Source organism: Macaca mulatta, chromosome 5 (genome assembly GCF_049350105.2).
Source record: "Macaca mulatta isolate MMU2019108-1 chromosome 5, T2T-MMU8v2.0, whole genome shotgun sequence".
Taxonomy (NCBI): Eukaryota; Metazoa; Chordata; class Mammalia; order Primates; family Cercopithecidae; genus Macaca; species Macaca mulatta.
The window spans coordinates 173,761,095-173,783,240 of NC_133410.1; the positions used below are offsets into that span (position 1 = coordinate 173,761,095).

The following is a 22,146-nucleotide window of genomic DNA, read 5'->3' on the forward strand; positions in this document are numbered from 1 at the left end:
TAGATTATGGTTACTAATATGGTTAAGGAATTGTTCTATCTCAACAGTATAGCAGGCAGATGGACTTTTGTAAGATCTCATTCCTCTGCCAAGGGTGTGAAGGGCTCAGCTAAAGAATGATGAAAACGTGGGTGGAGGTAATAACCTAAGCAAGGGGAGCTCAACACCGTTACATGTTTAGTCAGACCTTATGTCAGCGGAAATGAAAAAGAGAAGAGCTTGGTGGTCTTAGACAGCTGCTCCTAATGCTTAGTGTCCTTCACTTGAGAAGATGGTGAAACTGAGAGTCAAAGGAAGAAGTATTAAAAAGTTTCTTCCCCACTGTAGTGTTGGATTTGGGCTCAGCCTGTCAAGCATTTTTGTTTACTTTCTCTTGTGAGCGGAGAGACAGGTTAAGGGTGGAGGCTGTAACTGGCTGAGGACCAGTTTTGGTGTGACATTTAACTCCAAGTAAGGCTGAATTGTATGTGGGTAATGTACTCTTTCCCAGTCTACGTGTGAAGCCTACAAATGGGGGTGGTTGTGAAAAAGGAAAGGTTTGGGTTGACATTTCGCATGCTAGATGAGTTGAACCCCTTAAGCAAAAAATGATGATAGACAAAACTAACCCAGAGGAGGATGTGAGAGGGGCTATGGTTTGAAGTGATGTGCCTAGCTGTCAGATGGACACATCTTAATTTTTTAGTATTTATTTGTACACATAACACTATTTTGGGTGGGAAGATACAAAAGCAATAGAAAAAGTCCACCTCCCACCCCCCGCCTCAAAAGAGTTCCTGAAATGGCTGATGAGTCAGCCCTACTCACCGAGCTTGCATGCAGAAGGAAGTCAGGCCAAAGGTTTGGTAAAACCTAAGTTAGTATCTCTTGGCTCTAGGACTTAACCCAGTTCCTAGCAGAGTCAGGTATAACTGATGGCCACAGAAATGTACAGAAATAATAACAGCAACCAACATTTATTAAGTGCTTCCATTATACATTTATGTCCTATGTACTTTACATCAATTATTCCATTTAATTCTGAAAACAACGTTGTAAAGTAGGAAGTTTTATTATGGCTCTGAACAGAACCATCATACAGAAAAGTCTTCATGCTAAAGTGTACTAAGGTGGTTGTTGTTTTTTTTTTCTGGAACCCTTCACTAGGCTGCCAAGACACCTGCCTTGGATCTCCTTCTATTTCCCCGGTTGTTCCTTTACTATCTCCTTTGCTGAGTACTCCTCCTCTTCTTTTTTAATGTTGGAGTGCCCCAGGGCTTACTTCTTGGTCTACTTCTTTTCTTTAGCTACATAATCTAGTTGATCTCAATATCATCTGTACACTAACAACTTCCAAATTTGTATCTACCCCAGATACATATATCTAATTGTCTACACCTATCTTCACATGGATGTTTAACAGACATCTCAAGCTTACCATATCTAAATCAGAGTTTACAAATACAATGTCCACCCCGCCCTCCAATACTTGTTCTTTCTCAATCTCCCTAATCCCAGTAAAGGGCAACTCCATTCTCCCCAGAGCTCAGAACAAAATCCTTAGGATCATCTTTCTTTTTTATACGCGAATCTACCAGCAATCCTGAGTACTTTACCTTCTAAACAGATTCAGAACCTGACCACTTCTCTCAGTCACTGGGACTCTAATCCAAGCCATCCCTACTTTTCATCCCAGCCAGGTTAATCTCCTTGCTTGCTCTCTTGCCTCACTATGCATGTTACCCATACAGCAGTCATCTTAAAAAAAACAAAACAAAACAAAACAAAACAACAACAACAACAAACACACACACACACACACACAAACTTCGTATTATGAACTTCTGTTTATTTATGAATTTTGAGACGGAGTCTCGCTCTGTTGCCGAGGCTGGAGTGCAGTGGCGCCATCTTGGCTCACTGCAACCTCCGCCTCCTGGGTTCAAGTGATTCTCCTGCCTCAGCCTCCCGAGTAGCTGGAATTACAGGCGTCCACCACCATGCCCGGCTAATTTTTTGTATTTTTAGTAGAGACGGGGTTTCTCCATGTTGGTCAGGCTGATCTCGAACTCCCGACCTCAGGTGATCCGCCCGCCTCGGCCTCTCAAAGTGCTGGGATTACAGGCGTGAGCCACCGCGCCCGGCCTCTGTCTGTCTTTTTGTGGGATATTTTCAAACAAATCCCAGAAAAGTCATCCTTTTAATGATCAGATCAAGCTACTGACCACTTTCTAATTGCTTCTCATCTCAGTAAAAGCCAAGTCCTTCATCATGGCCTACAAGGCCTGGGTAATCTGTGATTACTCCACGCCACACCCATTCCCTCCGCTGTCCTCCTGACCTCACTCTGCTTCATTAGAGGGTCTCCCACCCTCGCGACCCCAGCAAGCATCATCTGGAGAGCTTGTTAAAGCGCACGCTGCTGGGCCCCACCCCCAGAGTTTCTGGTTCAGTAGGTCTAAAGTGGAACTGGAAAATTCGCATCTCTAACAAGTTCGCAGGTGCTACTGCTTCCAGCGGGCATACTTGGAGAACCACCAGCTGCATTGTTCTCCTTTCCCTTCCTCAACAAAGCAGGCAGGATCTTGCTTAGCAGTCTCCACGCTGCTCTTCCCTCTGCCCTGGGCATTCTTTGCATTACTCAAAGTCCCTGTTATTCCATCTCTGTTTAACTCATGCCTTTTGGGAGGCCTTCCCTGATCACTCCTTATAAAATCTCTTTACCTCTCCTCATCCTCATTTATGTTCTTCATGGTAAGCATCACTTTGTTTCTGTCATCCCGTCTAGATGGACAGCTCCACAAGCACAGAGACTTGCTGTGTTTTGCTGTCACGTCCCCAGCACTAAAACCTTGCCTAGCAGATGCTCACTTCACTTGTCCAAGGAATGGATAGCACACTGAGGAGGCACAGCTTCTTGCTTGGGACACTGGACAGGCAAATCATTTCTTCTTGACTCAGTTCCACCATTTGTAAGGGCACTGGTTGGTTATGCCTACCCTTCCCATCTCCCTGGGTATAGGCTCAAATGAAAAGAATAACGTGTACACGCCCGCGAAGCAGAGCAGTAAGTGGATACCGGGCATTATCCGAACGCCGCGCGTTCGGCCGCCCTTTTTCTGCACGGAGAACCCCCTCCACTCCCATTTTCCAGCGCCCCCGTCCCGGAGATCCACAGACCCGCTGTGGGCGGCCGCCGCCCGCGTCCCGGCCTGCGGGCCAGGGTCTGGGCACGCCCGCCCCGCTCCCGGCTGGCGCCCGCCCGCCTCCAGAAGCAGCAGAAACAGCAGCAGCAGCGGTAGCAGCAGCAGGAGGAAGGGGAGGCGCCGAGGGAGGGGTCCTCGGCAGCCGCGGGAGGCCGCATCGCAGTCCCGTCACAGCGTCGGCGCCGGCCGGGGCCAAACCCGGAAGTGGCTGAGCCCGCGCGCCCGCCGGTCCCGTCGCCGCCGCCCAGCACTCGGGCGAGCGCGGGAGCCGCGCAGTAGACGGAGCGCGCCTGGCCGAGCCGGCCATGGCCGCGGGGGCCGCCGCCGCAGGTGGTGGCGCGCGGTGAGGAGAGCGCGGCGCCCCCTCCGGGGCGGATGGAACGCGGCTCGGCGGGCGGGCAGTGCCGGCGTCCGCGGCTGGAATGGTGCTGGCGGCGGCGGTCGGTGCCTGCGTTCTGAAGCCCGAGAGGAGCCACAATGGAGACGCCGCCGCTGCCTCCCGCGTGAGTGAGCGGGCGGGCGGGCTGCGCCGCTGCGGATAAGCGCGCCGCTGCGGCGCGTGTCGCTGGCCGCGGGCGCAGCTCTGGGGACGGCCGCCTGGAGCCGCCGGGGCCGGCGGGAGGTGGGAGATGCGGGGCGTGACGAGGCGCTGTGCCCGCAGTCCGGAGCGGACGCGGACGGAAACTCAGCCTGGCCAGGCGGTGACTTAAAACGCTGCCCAGGATTTCTGGGGAAGGGTCTTCCCCATCTCGGGCGAATAGAAGATTCGGGGTGGGGCTGTGCATGGGTGACCCTGCCGATCCTGTGTGTACCTTCCTGAAATGCCTGGGCACCTGGTGCCCAGCTTGCCTACCCCTTTATAAGAGATCAAGCTAGGATGCACTGAGTCCGTTGAAAAAAGGAAACTGTAAAGTACCAGTCGCCCGCTGTCTAAATGAATTGATTCTAGGTTGCTTGATTCCCCGAATTTCTAACAAAATTAATATCCGAGGAGCTTTTGCATCACTCTAAATGAGCGGCGGTCGTTCAGGGCATGTGACCTCTTTTACCTGGCACTGCAGAACGTTTTATCCAGAAATCAGAGCATCTTCTGTTTCCTTCGTACCTCGGGCTAATTAGTAGCGTATCGACCTGCCAGGCACAGGTGTCTTTTTTCTTTGGTACCCAAGTACATTCAAGATCACTGGCAACAGAATTACTTTCTAGAAATAATAGCTGAAACATTATGTAGAAGACATTATTGCATTATTCAGAAAAAGGTTTTTTTTTAAAAAAAAAATTCTAGTTTTTAGTTTTAAAAACATCTTGGTAAAAGTGAACTGTAAATACCCAGGAGTTTCGAAAATTTCAATTTTGGTTCCCTCTTCTCTTAGGAGGGAACAAGAGTCCTTTGAATCTGACTTTTCAAATCGCAAACAAACCTCATCCTGAAGAATGGTGTACCTTTTCATGAGAGCTTATTCATGGAGGCTTGTCGTTCTCCGGTTAGATTTGGCAAGCTTCACTCCATACCAATTGTACCGCACCAGCCTCTTGTGGTTATTTGGCAGAATTCCAGCCAAAATAAGGATACTTGGCTTGGGTTGAATAATTTTTTGATGTTCAGCCCTTTAAGGAGAGCTAATAGGATTCTGAAACGACAGTTTCTAAAAGTGCGTTTCAGAATTTTTAGCTTGAGTGGAACAGGTCGTGGAAATCTAGGGGGTAGATGATAAGACTCTTGAATTGGCCTTCCTGGGCTGACAGAAGCAGGGGCTTAGTCACCTCTCGATAGCTGTGGCTTTGAGGGCTGTGAGATTTGGTCATGTTCTTCAGCAGGCTGGAGGAAGGCACCTGAACTCGTAGGAAATATGATGGTGGATGGTTTACATCAGCAGCATGAACACACGGGGGTCTGCCCAGGCTCAGAAGCACTTAAGGCAGGATATGCTAGCTGTATTTAGACAGCACATGGTATATAATATGTAACATGTAGGTATGTTATCTGTAGTAAACCTGCCTTCTATATAAGTTCCTGCAGTTGCTTTTTACTTTTGGAACAGAGGGAACTAAAGGAAAGAATAAGGGAATCTTAGCATGCAGGTGAAAAGAAGGGGGTGGAAAAGTAGGCTCTGGAGGGAGGGAATAGAGACACAGATGATTTAAATTGAAACACTAAAAAATGAAATTGATGTATGCATTCAAACATTGATAAACTGACTCTAGGGTAGATCAGCTAATCATAATTTTGATGACCAGCACCATTTTTTGGCATTGAGATTCCATCAATAGTGCTGAAACAGTGAGAGGCTGAGATATAGTGGGAAACCTGGAATGCCAGCCGGGATGAAAGAATTGTTAAAACTTCTTTCAATCATGGGTAGCTAAAGTTGGTGAGACTTTTTCTTTGTTTCTATCTATTTAATTATAAATACAAGTAGGTTTTTATTTTCATTTGGTTCTATCCAGCATTAAACCTAATTCAAGAACTCATTATGGTGTTATTTGCCATTCTTTGGATCAGAAATAGTTTTTTTCCTTGCCACCCCTTGGCCTGTTTGCCTCCACTCCCATTAACATCCTTCCACCATGGATCCCGTGTGCTGGATTTGAGACTTGCAGGCAGTGTCTTTAGGAAGGAACTTGACCCGGCCTCACTGCCAGAGCTGGGCTAGGACAGAGGCCAGTGGAAACTATTAGGAAGACTCAGCTTTTCATAAAGTTAGATTTTTAGCCTGAGCTTTAAGGCAAAGAAAGATGTTTGACCTGGACTTAAAGTGCCTTGGATGGTGTGATTGGAAGCATGGCCCCAGATTCTCTTTGTGTAAGTGTCTGTTTATTAATGCGTTCAATCTGCAAATGTTTGAATGCCTGTCTCTGCCTGGCACTGTGCATGGTGCTTTTGCTTGTGTTTCTCTTAACATCCAGTTTTACGTTGTTCTCAGATCGCACCTTGTTCTCCATTGTTCCGTTGGCACATTGTCTTGGAGGGATGTCAGGCATCTGTACCCACCATTCCTGTTTCCTTCAGGATGGACTCCTTGAAATTAGCTTTTGATCTCTTGTACTTTTTCTCCTTCCTTGCCTCCAACTTCTCATCCTTTAAATTCTCATATAATTAAAAATTGTTGGACTATATATTTCTGCTTATTGTTTTTTGCATACTTGAGTATATGTGGCGTTTAGATTCTGTTTCATTTTGGGGTCTGGGTGATACTGAGATTGTGTTACATTTGCTTCTGATCAAACCTGAAAAGTGTGTAACTAAAAAATTAAATGTAGATTAGTAAAGGAATTTCAGGTAGTAAATTGAGAGATGCACTTTAGATGTAGATTAGTAAAAGAATTTCAGATGGTAAACTGAGATGTGCAAAAGGAAATGTAAATTGACCAGCCCTGACCTTAGGAATGTATTTTACAGTCTGGCTTTTATAGTTATTTGCGTAAAGGATTTTCATAATAAGTTGAAGGAAGACTGTGAGGTATAGGCCTGAGTGCATCCCTCTGATCTTCTCTTACTGATCAGTTTTCTTGGCATTTGTTATTTTACTGGCTCTGTTTTCACAAGTCGGCTTACTCTCTATAAGCCTTGATGTTTTTGCTTTTCCTTCACAAAACTAAGCAAACATCCCTCAGATAGAACTATATCTTTTTTCAGTCGATGGTTCCACATTACTAGAGACTTGTCATCAGAGGTGTTCACGCATAGGCAGATAAACAACTTGTTGACCATATTCTAAGGCATTTAGGCAGCAGAAGATTGGTTGGATTAGAGCAGACGTTCTCACATTTTTGAATTTCACTGACCTGTAAAATTTAAAAAAGAAAAAAACAATGAAGTCTAACAATTCCTAAGTTTTTTGTTTTGCTAAGTAAAAGAATTATTTATAAAACAATGATCAACTATCACCATCTTTTTATGAAAGAAAAAAACATTTTAATATCCTTCCTCAAATATAAGGAAGGATATAATCTGACTAAAGGATTGTCTTTAAATTTAAAACATTTAGCCTTATGAAAACTTATTACCTTGTCCTCATTTTGACATGGATCAGTAAAAAGTTCATTGAAGCCTGACATTTGCAGTCCACTGGACCAGATGACCTTTAATGTTCTTTCTAAGATTCAGTTGCTATGAATTTGGAACCTTGCTATGGGTTACCCAGTATTCATTTGTTTATTATAGTGCATTGGAGTGTATTCTTATTTTTGTTTAATTAAATGTACATTGGGCATCTATCATTTCATAGGTGAATCTCCCCAGTGATAGGCAAAGATGTTTAAAATATTTAGGAGTAATAATGGCCCACAAACAAGGTAATGGTGAAAGAAGACATGTGGATCAATGTGTGTTGAAGGAAGTGTTACATATAGGGACAACTTTGAGGTGCATTTGGGAACTTAAGAAGTGAATTCTGGAAATAGGTAGCATTTATGTGGTAGTTTAAAAAATTTCTGATGCTGGAAAATCACTCCACCTACTCCCCACAGAATGCCCCAAACCTTTTTTCTGATGTACATGGTAGGCATTCAGTAAATATTAGTAAATGTGCTTTTCCAAAGGTGACTGTAAGTTTATTCATCTATGGCTGTTACGAATTTACATTAGTAGTGCTTATGAAGACCATTGAACATCTTTCTTAAGATCAGGCAGAAAGTTTTTTCAAGGTGATCCAGAGGAGGAAATTCACTTTAAGTTGCATTTCTGTAGTGTTCTACCAAATCCAAATGCATTTACTCTTTATGATGAGGCAGTCTGAGTTTTTAATTTACATTTATTGAGTGCCTCCTATGGCCAGATTTTGGGGATATCTCAGAAAACAAAGTTCCTTTTCCTATGATTGAAACTAATAGCAAACAAATATGTAATATTGTTAGTAGTAAGTACAGTAAATACAAATGAAGCAGGATAAAAGGTAGAGAATAATAAGAATAATAGTTCAGATAGGGTCAGGGTGTCTTTGGCGAGGTGATATTTTAGCACAATCCAGAGGGGGAAGAGCATTCCAGGTAGAGAGAATAGCAAGCGCAAACGCATTCCTGAATTCTTCCCCTGAGATAATTGCTGCAGTGAGGGGGTCAGTATACTTTTTGTGTGTTATGCACTGTACTTTCTTACATTTCGGACTGTTGGCATTTGCCAAAATATTCCTTTGACCAGTTCCATTCTCTGATTTTACCTTGAAAAACAAGCCCCTGCTTTTTATGATAGCTCTTTTTCTTGTTTTCCTTCTCTGGTTTTTAGGTTGCTAAATGTGATTTGCGTACTTTATTACTTAATCTCACTTACTCTTGTCAACAACCTTATAGTGGTAGGTGTCTTATGTATCAGCTGAAGAACTAGAGTTTAAGTTACTTTCTCAAGCTTATCAAGTATTAGAAAAACGGGGATTCTAATCTCTCTGTTGAATCACTTTTTTCTGTCTTGCATGGCTTCTCTTCTATCACTGTTTGTGGGCAGTATTTCCTCATAGAAGTAGGCCTTGGCCAGTTCTTTTCAATCGACTGTTAATCTCTGAGTTCTAGCTCCATCTATATCTTAAGTCTGGGCTCTAGGTCTGTGCTTTGGTGCGGAATTTTGAACTTCTCACATCTCTACTCTTAGCTCATACCTCTAAACCCAGCATATCCAAAACTGATGTTCGGTCAGAAACTGACTTCATTTTATAACATTTTCACTTATTTAATGGGGTAACCATTCTTCTGGTCCCTGATAACCAAAACATTGGAATAGTCTTTGATTTCTCTCTCTTTCTTTATCCTCCATATCTTATTAGTCCCCAGGAACTGTAGTCTTGATTTCAAGTGTCCATTCTGGTTGCTACTATTCTGATGAATGGATTTCATCACTTGATACCTGAAGTTTTTCACTGGTCTCCTATTGAGCTGTATGTATTCTGTCCTCATCCTTCAGTCCCCATACTGTTTTGACCCTCCAACATCTTAGAGCCATGTGAAGCGACTTGACTTATCAACACCAGAGACTCAGGCAATCATAGCCCTCCATCATTTTATCTTATCCTATATATGCAAGATCATCATGTGCTTTTAAAACTCTCCCTTGTCCACAAGCCAGGATCCTCCAGCCTTTTCCTATGCTTCTCTTCTTCCCTCCGCTGTTATAATAACTTGAAGTTCCTCCTTGGCCCCATTGGAGCCCCATCTCTTTCACAAAGTCTTTGCTCTTTACTCCAACTCATTCCAGCTCATCGTTGCATTCCTATAGTGTTTGTCGCTGCACCTGTGTACTGACTTGTGCCATTCTTTGGTGGTTTCCCATGTACCTTCCGATTTAGATGGTAAATGGAGGAAGATCTCAATTCAACCTTCCTAATGTTTCTTACCCTTCTTAGTACAAGGCATGCAGTGGGCATCTAGGCAGCACTTAAACAAATACTTAATTTATTAGCTTTGGTCATTTTGAATATTGCTATTAACTTTGAATTGAATGTTGTAATTAAAAATGAAGGCCAATAAGATCCATAAAAATATATCTGCATATTCAGCTTAGCTCCTGAACTCAACTCAACAGTTTTCTTCTAAACTTTGCTTACATTCATATAGTGCCTATACAGCTCCCTGAGATAAGTAGGTGAGGTATTATTATCTTTGACTTTCTTTTTTTTTTTTGAGACGGAGTCTGGCTCTGTCGCCCAGGCTGGAGTGCAGTGGCTGGATCTCAGCATTCTTCAAACTCCGCCTCCCGGGTTTACACCATTCTCCTGCCTCAGCCTCCTGAGTAGCTGGGACTACAAGCGCCCGCCACATCTCTATTTTTTAGTAGAGACGGGGTTTCACCGTGTTAGCCAGGATGGTCTGGATCTACTGACCTCGTGATCCGCCTGTCTCGGCCTCCCAAAGTGCTGGGATTACAGGCTTGAGCCACAGCGCCCGGCCGACTTTCATATTACATTTCACATCAGACATATTTGTGAAATAAATTTTATAAGTAGTCTGAAGCCCACAGAGGCTAAGTGACTAATCCAGGGTCTCTTGGTTAGTATTTGGCATAGACAGAACCACAATTTAGGGCTTCTTTCTGATTCTGGTCCTCATCTAGTACCTTTTCATTCAAGTGCTAGAAAATGTATCCCAGTCAACTGAATTGCCGAGTCATATTGCCGCCCCCTGCCAACCAAGTGATGGCAATACTAGGAAGGGGGCAAAAGAAAAGTCAGAAATATAAGTGATAAAAGAAATGGACATGTTTGAAATGGATCATCGACCCCCTTTTCCCTATTGTAGCCCCTCACAAATATCCCACTCTGACAATGCTTTGTTAGTTGTTTATAAAATATTCCTTAGGAGATTGATCTTGCATAAGACATGATTTTACCCTGGTCCTTTTCCTGGTAATAGTCACTGTCAGGGACAAAAAGTGCCTGATTGTGTTCTGTTTGTCATGTAGGTGGGAGGGAAAGAGGGAGAGAAAGCTGAGTAGAACTGAAGCAGAGCTTTTTACAGCTCTATTGTTCTACTATCAGAGAGCAATTATACTCCAACTTCCATCAGCCTCTCCACCTCAGACGTCCCAACCTCCTCCTCCTGCCAAAGCTTCCCTACACACTTAACATACAGCCGCACAAGGGAGAAAACGGATGCTCTTTAATACCTCCCTCTGCCCTTCAGTGAGTTCAGGGCTCTGCTTTTTAACTGCTAATATATTTTAGTAAATTTGGCAATTCAAGCTTTTCTAGATGTTTCCTTTTCAGCTCTGGAAAATCAGAAAAATAATTTTTAACTATATATATTTAAAGTATTCAGTGGCATTATGATATTGTCTGAAAGGCATCCTATGACTTGATGCAAGATCAGATTTTTTTTTTTTCCCTCAGAGAAGTGAGTAATAAAAAGAAAAAAGAAATCAAAGTTTTTATCTCACAAGATACCTCATATTCACTTCTAAGGGTCTACATACTGAAGACCTAATCCAAGTTCTTACATGTCTATAAGGCAAATGTTAACATTTTTAAAAAGCTGTATTTGTTTGGCAGTATGTTTGTAGATTAGTCTGCTGTTTCCATACCTAATAAAAGTTTAAATTCCAGACATATGAAGAAAATTTGCAGTGTGTCTCTTTGCCTTAGCTAACTGCAAAAATTGAAATCACAACCCTACCGTAGACCCAAATGTGTTTCCAGTTGAGAAAGTCCTCTACCTTCACAGCCTTGTAATATAGTGGCTATTTGTTTGAAGGATGTGAGAGTATTTTGTTGAGAAACTGTAGAATGACATGACAAATTTTAGTTAAAATATTAGTTATGGTTGACTCTCTACTTCTGATATCCCGGATTTGTGTATGAGAGCAATGCTAGTAAGATGCCTGCTTCTGAATGCAAGTTTAGTTGGGAAGACAGCAGAGAAATAGAAGAAATATTATAAAGTAATGGAGAAATGTCAAAACAGTATGGTATGGATGTTGACTTTGAAAACAACAGCTGCTGACGTGAACTTGGCAGAAATTTGTGAGTAATTGCAAGCAGGAGAGTCTTGCAGCTTTTGAGGTGAACAGGCAGAGGGGGAGAACACTGATGGTGACCACCCAAGGGCCAAGTATTTATGTCCTAAATGTCAAAATGTCTCAGATATCCTGTTAAACTTCGCAGCTGCATTATTCACATGAATAGTTGCATTTTTTTTTCTAAAAATGCAACATATTTTCTAAAGCATTTGTTTTTAATCTGGGATGATTCTGAGGTGGGAGGTAAGTTGGTGGCAGGACATATTACATGACTTGTGTTGTTATGATTATTTTTAAAAATCGCGCATTGCTGGCTTTACCCTATACCCCTGGAGATGCCATCATGTACGTATAGCTAATTCTAAAAAGGACTTGTGTGACTTTTCATGTGAGAAGGGGTGGTTATTTGTGGCTTGAAAAAATTGCTTGGGTAATTCTGATCTTTCTCTTTCACTTTGCTAAAAACCATTGTTCCAAAGCCAATAATACATATCTAAAGAAGTTTTACTTCATTTATGTGGTGTTCTCAGAATTGTTACAGTAGGTTTAAACCTTTGCCTGGTTTGGAAATCTTGATTATTTGAGGGAGACAGCCCTGTTAGAGTCTTTATTTTCTTCCTCTCTGAGAATTCAGTTATCATCAATAGTGTATTCTTAGGCAGAGTCAGAAAGTCATCTCATCTGAGAAGCCACCCGTGTCCACAGCTGGGAATTTGCAGAAGTCAGTCACTGAAGGAAGGCTTTAGGATATCTATGAAAAAACTTAGCAAGCAGTACACTGGGATCCAAACCCTGGGAAACCTCAACTATTTTAGAGTATGTGTTGATAACAATAGGCTATTGGATAATTGCCAGACTACTTGAGGAGTCTCAGAGTCGGGGAAAGAGTTAAAGGTGAAAGGAACTTGGAAAAATATCTTCAGGTATTTTAAGGAAGACGGTTCTCAGAATGAGCAGCTTTTCTGGAAAAGGCTAGCACTTTGCTGCAGAAGGGAAGCAGGGCAAAGGTGTAATTCTTCATTTAATGTGGTACAACCTAAAGGGTAAACCTTTCCCTCTCACTTAAGTGGTTGTTCCTAGTATATATATATTTCTCACGTCTGTAGTTTTAGACATTATGCTTCATTTTCTGTTCTGCTTCTGAATGAGAAGCCAGCTAACATAAAGCCACACAGGGAATGGAAATTTATGGAAAGGGCATTAGTTTTGAAAATGGACGTTTGCAGAAAGGGGTGATGTATTTGTAAGTGACTCTCCGTACAGAGAACACTTAACAGAATTCAGTGTTTTTTCTTACTTATTCCTTTAAGCCTTTGAATAAAGTCTTTTTTGCAGAGTTTGTATAGTACATCAGAAAAAGGAGGAGCTGAAAATAGGTTTAAGAGAGCACCAATATGGGCATTGATTGTTGTATGGCAGCTGTCTTAAAGTGAATTCTCCAATGCAGGGAATTTTAATTCCTAAGTTGTTAAGCACGTATAAACACTCGTGACTCTTAAATAATGACATTCTTTCTGGGGCAGAGTTGCTTTTGCTTCTGCTTTCAAACACTGAAAATTCTTTTATGATAGTTTTGCTAATTCTCAGTATAACATACTCCCTTTGTTGCACCTTCTAAATTATTAAACTAGAAGTAGATATAGAGTGAATATTGCCTTGCTATCGTATATGGACATTCAGTGTTACAAGGTTAGAAAGTTTACATGGGTTGCATATATCTATGCAGTTTCCCCTTTCCCTGGTTTCCTATAATTTCCTTTATAGGTAGAATGAGAATATCTGTGTTATACTATAAAGTGTTTCCCCAGTCCTCTCCCTCCAGACGTGAATGTTCTGCCATCTTTTTGGGTTCTAGACTTACCAGTGCTTTTCCTTTCTTAGACTGGGTGTAACTAATTCCCTACACACACACCTTTAAGAGGCCGTAGGGAGTAGAGCGGAACCTCCTTATTCTCCCACTTCAGCTGTGGGCTTTCCCTGTGGAGGTAGAGCCTTGCGTTAATTCATTTGTTAGGCCTCTTAAAAAGTGTCAAGTGGTGAGGAAGTAGAACTGACGGGCACCTGTAGTAGGCAAGCTCTCAGAGAGGCAGGTGCTTCAATTAGTGCTGATCCTGGGGCCTGGGGTTTGGTTAATTTTAGAGATTATCTTAATGTTGAGTACTTGTTTCATGGCTTAATGTACCATCCATGTAACCAGTGATTCCCACATTTCTGCCTCCAGCTAAACTTTTTTCTCCAACTCTAGACTCCAATATTTATCTGATGATTTGATGCCTTCACTTGGATGTCTGATATTTTAAAACCAGTTTGTATAAAAACAGCTCTTGATCTTCCTATCTCAAACAGTTTCTACCTGCAGCCTTTCCCAACTTAATGAACAGAAACTCAGTCCTTTCTCTTGTTCAGGCCAAAAGACCTGGAGTCATTCTGACTTTCTTCGACATGTCATAGGGTTGTTTAAACAGATCTTGTTGGTTGTATCTTCAAAATATCCAGAACTCAGCCAGTTTTCATCACTTCCACTGCTACTATCCTCCCTAAGCCACTGTCATCTCTTACTGAATTACTGTAATATCCTGCTAAATAGTTGCCCCCTTTTAATCTTTGACCTTTGTTAACTGTTCTCAACCAGCAGCCAAAGTGGTCTTTGGAAAACATAAGTCGGATTGTGTCACTCTTCTGCAGTGTCTCCTCATTTCACTCAAAGGGAAAGGCCTTACGATATCCTAAAAGGCCCTTTCTGCACTCCCCTCTCCTCCTCAGCCCCAGCCTTTTGCTCAAGCTGCATGGGTCACAGTTCCTGGAACATACCAGGTACATACTGGCTTTTGCTGTAGTTACTACTTCCATCTGGACGTTTCCACCCCCCTAGTCTTTTGTTCAAATCTCAGTTCTCAACTAGGCCTTCCCTGAGCACCCTGTTTACTGCAGATTACACCCCTCCACCATCCCCACATTTCTCACTCTCTTCACCCTGCCCTGCTTTTTCTGTTTCCTTAACACCATTTGCTAACATGCCAGTTGCTTCCCTGACTTGTGTTGTCTTCCGCTTCCCCCCACCAGACTCCAAGCTCTATGAGGACAGGGATCTTTGTTTTATTCACTGATGTATTCCAAGTGCCTTAAGAATAGTGATTGGTACATGGTTGGCACTAAAAAAAAATTGCTGAATGAATTAATGAACGATAATGTTTAAAAATGAATCATCCTTTTAGAAATGGGTCAGGAAAGGAAGAGAAGTGCAGCAATTAATAATGATGTTTGCTTGTTCCTTGATATATATACAAGTATGATATTTTTAGACTCCATTTTTAAGCCTGATTAAAAAATTGGTGCCCTGATTTTTTATGTAATAGCTTTATTGAGGTATAATTTACATACCATAAATCCACCCATTATAATTGTGCAATCTAATGATTTTTAATAAATTTATAAAGTTTTATAACCATCACTTCAAAAAGTTCTCTTGTGTTCATTAATTTGCAGTTAATTCTCTGCCCCCTTCCTCATTGGACCCTGATTTTTTGGGTTAATTTTTGGGTCCTAAGTCTTGAAAGAATAATTCATGTAGCAATGCTAGTATAGCCTTGTGTGCTTAAAAAATGTAAATTTAAATATTCACTGTTCAGGGTAGGAAATGGTATTGAAATATTAGTGAAAAGAATAAGATGGAGAATCAGACTGTCCATACTTTTACCCAGCCCTACCATTTACCATGTTACTCAAACTATTCTCTTCATCTGTTAAATGGGGATAATAATAGTAATTTGCTCAGAGAGTTGTTGTGAGGATTAACTAAATAATGAAAGTAAACTGCTCAGCACAGTGGCTGCCATATGGTAAATACTCAATAACTATTAGCTAACATGATTAATCTTGATTAATCTCTTGTTAGTATAGGTCCAAAATATATGGGGTAAATATATCCTGGCAGGTAGAGAGCAAAATTTAAATCAGATTCTAAGTTTCTGAAGTTTGTGTAAAATATGATCCTGCTCTGTCTTGGTTTGTTAATAACATAGAAGTTTTTTTTTTTACAAACTGTAGAAGTTTGTAAAAGCAAGTTAATTTCCAATGGAGAAGATCATTTCTCAACAGTTTTATTTGGAGATATCTGCTAAGCCACTTTTACTGAATATTCTGTGTTGATCTTTGACAGAACTTTGACACCAGGGAAATAATTACCCACTTTTTAACTGAAACCATAATGTCTATCAGAAACTGTTCTCGATTGTCTTAACCTTACATTGGGATATTCTGTCCATGAGACTTCCTCTAAATAAGTAGGGAAAGAGACATTCATTGTATCTCTTGTAGTTTGATAAGCTGAACTAAATGATCTTTAATAAGACCTTTTTCTGTTTTTGTTCTTTTCTTTTATGTACAGATGCACAAAGCAGGGTCATCAGAAACCTCTCGATTCAAAAGATGATAATACCGAAAAACACTGCCCAGTGACAGTGAATCCTTGGCATATGAAGAAAGCTTTCAAAGTCATGAACGAATTAAGAAGGTATCATTATACTAATGTACATGCAACCATTGGTTTCGTCCCTTTATTTTTCAGTTGTTTGTAGTGAGTATATAATCAACCTTCTATTGTTGCTTTGTCTGGTACATGGAACATTAAAAGCTTTTTCTGCAAGTTTTTTTAAAGGAAGAGAGCAAATAATTTATCGGAAGTGTGGATGGTGTGGGGCTTCTCTATTGTGTGGTAACCGCTTAACCATCCTGCTAGCCTGATGCAATTGTTTGGAGGTGAAAAATACACGGGGGATTTCTAAATGCAAAAAAAAAAGAAATGCAAATATTTTATTAATACTTTTAAATATATTCCATGTAGAAATGATAATATACTAGATATTTTGAGTTAAAAAGAATATAGTAGGCCAGGTATGATGACTCATGCCTATAATCCCGGCACTTTGAGAGGCCGAGGCAGGAGGATCACTTGAGGCCAGGAGTTTGAGACCAGCCTGGTCAACATAGTGAGACCCTGCCCCTATTTTCTTTTTTAAAAGTTAAAAATAAGAGAGTATATTATTGAAATTAATTTATCTTGTTTCTGTTTACCTTTTTAATGTGATTACTATAAAATTGTGACTTGCATTATGTTTATATTGGACAGTGCTGGTCTAGGGCTTCTTTTTTTTTGTCTTTTTTTTTTTTGTGGAGAATGGGGTCTCGCTATACCCAGGCAGGTCTTGAATTCCTGGGCTCAAGCTGTCCTCCCGCCTCTGCCTCCCTGAGAGCTGGGATTACAGGCGTGAGCCACCGCGCCCGGCCTGGTCTAGGGCTTCTAACTTACCGTGGCAAAGAATATGGAAATAAACTTTTAGACAGAGAAAAATGTAACCATTTTTTTTGTGGGAGTGGTGGTAGTTTTAGGGGACAGTGATCTGCCTGTTGCTGAGGTACTAAGGATCTCAAGTGTACTAAGGATCACTGCAACTTTTAAGTAGTATTAAAAGTTGATTGAAAAATGAGTAACTTTTTTTTTTTTTTAATTAAAAGGCTAATGTATGTGTTAAGAGTCTTGGGTTTTATTAGCACTTTATGAAAGATCTGCTTTTTCCCACCATTCCCTTTGTGAAAGTATTCTGCATATATCTATCTGAAATGCTGAAAGCCTAAGAAGGGATTAAATCGTCCCTTAATCTTTCTATGCCTCCTAAAAACTCTCCCTTTTAGGCCCATCATTTGTTTGTTTCTTCTTCAATTAGTGATTCAATAAATATTTATCTGCTAGGTACTGTAGGTACAATGGTGAGCAAGAACAAATATGGTTGCCACCCTCGTGGGCCCATAGGGGACTGCACGAAGCAGGCATTCATCAAAGAAATCACAAAAATAATTTACTGTAATGACAGTATGTGCTGCAAAGGAGGGCTGCTGGTGCCAGAAAGGTGGGTAACAGTGGTCAGGACAGGCTTTCTTGAGACGACAGGAATAATTATGCTGATATCTAGAAGGAAAAGAAGATAAGGAGATAAAGTCAGGATGGGAGTGAGGAGAGAGAGAACAGTGTTCCAGGCATGGGGAATGCTGTGCCACATCTTAGGGTAGGAAGGAGCCGACCTCATTGGAGGAACTGATAGTGTTGCTGCAGTGCACATGGTGGCGGAATCACACAGGAGAGGCAGCTGAGTTGGTAGGAGGGGCCATTGGACTGAGGTCCTGAAATTTTGGTCTTTTTTTTTTTTTTTTTTTTTTTTGAGACGGAGTCTCGCTCTGTCTCCCGGGCTGGAGTTGCAGTGGCCGGATCTCAGCTCACTGCAAGCTCCGCCTCCCGGGTTCACGCCATTCTCCTGCCTCAGCCTCCCGAGTAGCTGGGACTACAGGCGCCGCCACCTCGCCCGGCTAGTTTTTTGTATTTTTTAGTGGAGACGGGGTTTCACCATGTTCACCAGGATGGTCTCGATCTCCTGACCTCGTGATCCACCCGTCTCGGCCTCCCAAAGTGCTGGGATTACAGGCTTGAGCCACCGCGCCCGGCCTGAAATTTTGGTCTTAATCAAGAGTTGCCTTGAGAGGAAGCCCGTAGAGAGTGTTAAGCAGGAATGTGACCTGATGAGATTTATATTTTGAACACACTGGCTGCTGGGTGGAGAATGGATTCGAGAGAGATAAGAGAAAGTTAAACTGAATATTGGATCATTTGATTTGTTTTCTAGTACTGCTTTGACATTTTCAAAATGTGGGTTTTCACTTATTCTTTGGGAGAATATATAGCTGGGATAATCCAGCAAGTCTGAGGGTGCTGTTTCGGGTTTTTAATCCTGTTTTGACAGTAGTTATTAGAATGTAAAATGCATTGGTTACTAAGTGGAACTGTAAGAAAAGCAAGAAAAATAGTCTGGTTGTTTTAAGACTGGGATCTTTAATGGCTGTTTTTTCTCTTTGAGAAGTCTAAAAAGATTGACTTTTAATAGACTATTCAAATGTTCTTTTTCCCCACTCCTATGGGTGGGGCGCGGGTAGCCTTGGCGTTCTGCTGGTGTTAATGTGAGTGGGTCTCTGTTGACCTGGGCATGACTCACTAAACTGCGGGGAAGGTAACACCAAGTGCTCCTTCCCTTGGGGTCAATGACCCGAGTTTTGGGACAGACTCTGGCCTCGAGCCAATTGTTTTACTTGTTTGAGCCTGACTATAAAATGAGAGGAATGGACAGGATGGTGTCTAAGGTTCCGTGCTGCTCTGACATTCTCAGCTTAGAGATGTTTTTCCTGCTTACCTGCAAGCCCTGTGGTATCCTTGCCTGGCCCTAGGATTATTTATAAGCTCCAGTCTTCCTTCATCTGTTTGCCCCTTTTTGGATGTAAACCGTATAACTGTCAGATAGTACCTTCTTGTTCTTCATGTGGCACCCTTTCAGCAGCTAGTATGTCACTGGGCTGGTAGTCAATGCTGATTTTCAGAACAAAGAATGACCTTTGAATAGCTAGAGTGTTGGCTGCCAGGTCTATAACCTGGATTGTTTCAATGAAAGCGCCAACCAACAGTATTTTTAAAAATGGACTGTTGTTGGGGTTCATCAGACCTTTTTAAAAATGTCATTCCCTTCCATTCTTAAATCTTATAGCCATTTTGAGTAATTCTTTAAAAAAAAATCTCTGAAGAGGCCTATTCCTTGTACAGCTGAAAATCATTAATTATTTCCTGTCCTTGTGTCAACTTCCTGTTGCCCGGAAAGGGTAGCTGAGAGTGGTTTCCTGACTTCTGGGAAGGGAGAACTTCCTTGTTCTCACCACTCTGCCCTTGGGCTCTAACCTCAAAGTGGTAGAGCAACGGCTGTATGCCGAAGAATGTTAATGTGAACCTTCGGCTGATGGAAGCAAAATTTTAGGAGTAAAAGTCACTTTCAATTATGGCTGATGTAAAGTGTGGTTGTGGGAATGGGGGTAGGAAGACAGGAGTTCTGTAAGGTTTAAGTTACAGAATTAAAATTGTTTGATAGAAAAAGTATGTGACATTTTATTGTTTTCTTAAACTAATTGTTTTTAGACAGGAGGCTCAGAGACCTAGCTTTATATCCCAGCCTAGTAAGAGCTTGAATATCTTGAAATTATTTGGTTTAAAAACCCTGCAGTCACATGTAAACAGTGTATTCAACGAGTATTGGTGAGCACCTAATCAGCTAATATGCCTGAAATGCTATGTGGGATCCAAAAACAGTATCAGACTTAGCCCATGCCCTTTGAGTGTCTAGAGAGCTGCTGGACAGAGGAGGATGAGGCAGTGAAAAAGTGTGCAAATCGTGGGTGCCCAGAAGGATTCTTACGAGGAAAATTCACATAGCCCACAGAGGTGGGCTTCAGTTGGGCCTTGTTGGGAGTGCAGCAGGATTCACTGAGGGGATGCAGTGGGAAGGTCTTTCCTGGTATAATTAATTGCACAAGCCAGGGAGGGAATAAACATCATCTGTTGGATAAAGTGAATCAAGGGTTCATCCTGGGGAGTCTGTGCAGAAAAGGTTAGGAAGCAAGAGAAGGGCAGAATTGTGGCAGGCTTAACTAGTATGATGAATTTGGACTTAATCCTCTGGGCAGTGGGATTCAGTGAAGGCTTCTGAGAAACGGAGCGTTGTGCTAAGATTAATGATGTTGGAGTTGTGAAAGGATGGCTTTTAGGTCAGCAGTGCATCTCTGGTGGGAAATTCAGCTCTTAACTCTAAGTTTCCCAAGTGTGGATGGGGGAAATTTTTCAAAACACCAATGTTTTCAAAACCCAATAGATCTTCATAGAGTGCTTATAATGTGCAACACACTGTATTAGGTCTCTAGAGGGGACAGAGAAGCAGACTGTACCCCAGGTAAGTTTTTTTCTTTTTCTTTTTTTCAAGACAATCTCACTTGGCCACCCAGGATGGAATGCAGTGGCGCGATCTCAGCTCACTGCAACCTCTGACTCCCGGGTTCAAGTGATTGTCCCACCTCAGCCTCCTGAGTAGCTGGGATTACAGGTGTGTGCCACCACACCCAGCTAATTTTTTTTATTTTTAGTAGAGACAGGATTTTGCCATGTTGGCCAGGCTGGCCCAGATAAGTTTTATTGACAAAATTAGATGGCTAGCTTTTGGAGATGACCAAAGAGCAACTGTCTTTGGTGGCATTTTGTCTTTACAATTAAAAAAAGAAAAAGAAAAAGAAAAACTACTGTTTTTTAGGCTATAGGATAAGACTGTACTTGAGCTTTAACAATTTCAATGAGTATTAGTGATGGGGGCACAACCTATTAGCTTTCTTTACAAGGAATATAAGTTTGATCCTTAATATTTAGGAGTTGAAAGTGTTCGGTAAGGATGAATCATATGAAGCAATTCAAATGTTCACCTTTATATCCTGCATAACCCATAAATATTGAGTTGTTCATTCATAACAGCAGTTCTTAACATTCCAGAAGATATTTAAGCAAAATAGCCTGATGTGCCTTCTTAAAGGAGTGGTTATTGTGTTTTTCCTCCAGGATTTTAGGCATCATGGGACCTATATTACTAACTAGGATTAGATTATCTGTTGTGCATCCATAAAAAATTTGATTTGTGGCTGTTGAGTTTTGGCGAAATTGTTATTGTGGCTCTTGTATGAATTCATACTTTGTTACTTAGATGGCAAGTGAATTAAACAGTGAACTTAAGTGAGCCTCCCTTTTTCTTCAGGAATACCTAAGATATTTTGGTACAGATATACAATGTATAATAATCACATTTGAGTACAATTGTGGGTACAAATGGGGTGTCCATGACCTCAAGCATTTATCATTGGTGTTATAAACAATCCAGTTATACTCTTTTAGTTATTTTTAAATGTATCATTAAATTATTATTGACTACATTCACCGTGTTGTGAGGCGTATTTTACTTTTACGAAGATAGACACTGTGCATTTTAAAAGCAGTGACAGATTTTTCTCAGTCTTAGGAATTCATTCATTTTATATCAGAAACCCCAAGGATTCCTTAGTATGCTCGGGCATGTTTCATGCCTTTTCAAAGCAGGTTTTTTTTTTTTTTCCTGAGAAGGACCAATTTTCATGATATAATTTTATTTAGGAGATGGAGTGCCTTTCTTTATTCTGTGCTATTTGAGTTTTACATTAAGCCTATCTAACTCCTTTCTTTTCACTTTAGATTTGAGCTTAGAAGCCACTTCATTCTGAAGCTTTCCCGTAAGGTTGGGCCTAGCCTCTCCTGTGTGTTTCCAAATATCCCACACCTGTCCCATCTTAATAGTCATGGGTTCATTTTATAATCACTTATTTCCTTCTCTGTCTCCCTCACCTGACTGTAAACTTCATACTGTCATGGCTGTTAATCTTGTTTATTTTGGTAAGCTCACACAGTCCTTGATGAATGAATGAATAAATGCAAATTTTGCTAAATAACAACTTTATTTATTCCATTATTTTGAAGGCCTTCTTTTCCTACAGTTTATTCCCTCATTAGATTTTCAGTAATAGGAACATAAACTTAGAAATTCACTATGGAAGACTTTGCATATGGGCTGCTAAAAGAAGTTTTTC

At 41.4% G+C, this 22,146-nt stretch overlaps 1 protein-coding gene across 2 annotated transcripts in view; it reads left to right on the forward strand.

Annotated features, from left to right (window-relative positions):
* The first annotated feature begins 3,346 nt into the window (after window positions 1–3,346).
* KLHL2 (kelch like family member 2) overlaps window positions 3,347–22,146 on the forward strand; it is a 113,087-nt gene continuing 94,287 nt past the window's right edge. For both annotated transcript variants that reach the window (XM_001100501.5, XM_015139450.3), the window contains exons 1-2: window positions 3,347–3,688; window positions 16,013–16,138. In XM_001100501.5, the coding sequence (XP_001100501.1) occupies window positions 3,663–3,688; window positions 16,013–16,138 (152 nt within the window). In that variant the 5' untranslated portion in view covers window positions 3,347–3,662. The remainder of the gene's footprint in view (window positions 3,689–16,012; window positions 16,139–22,146) is intronic.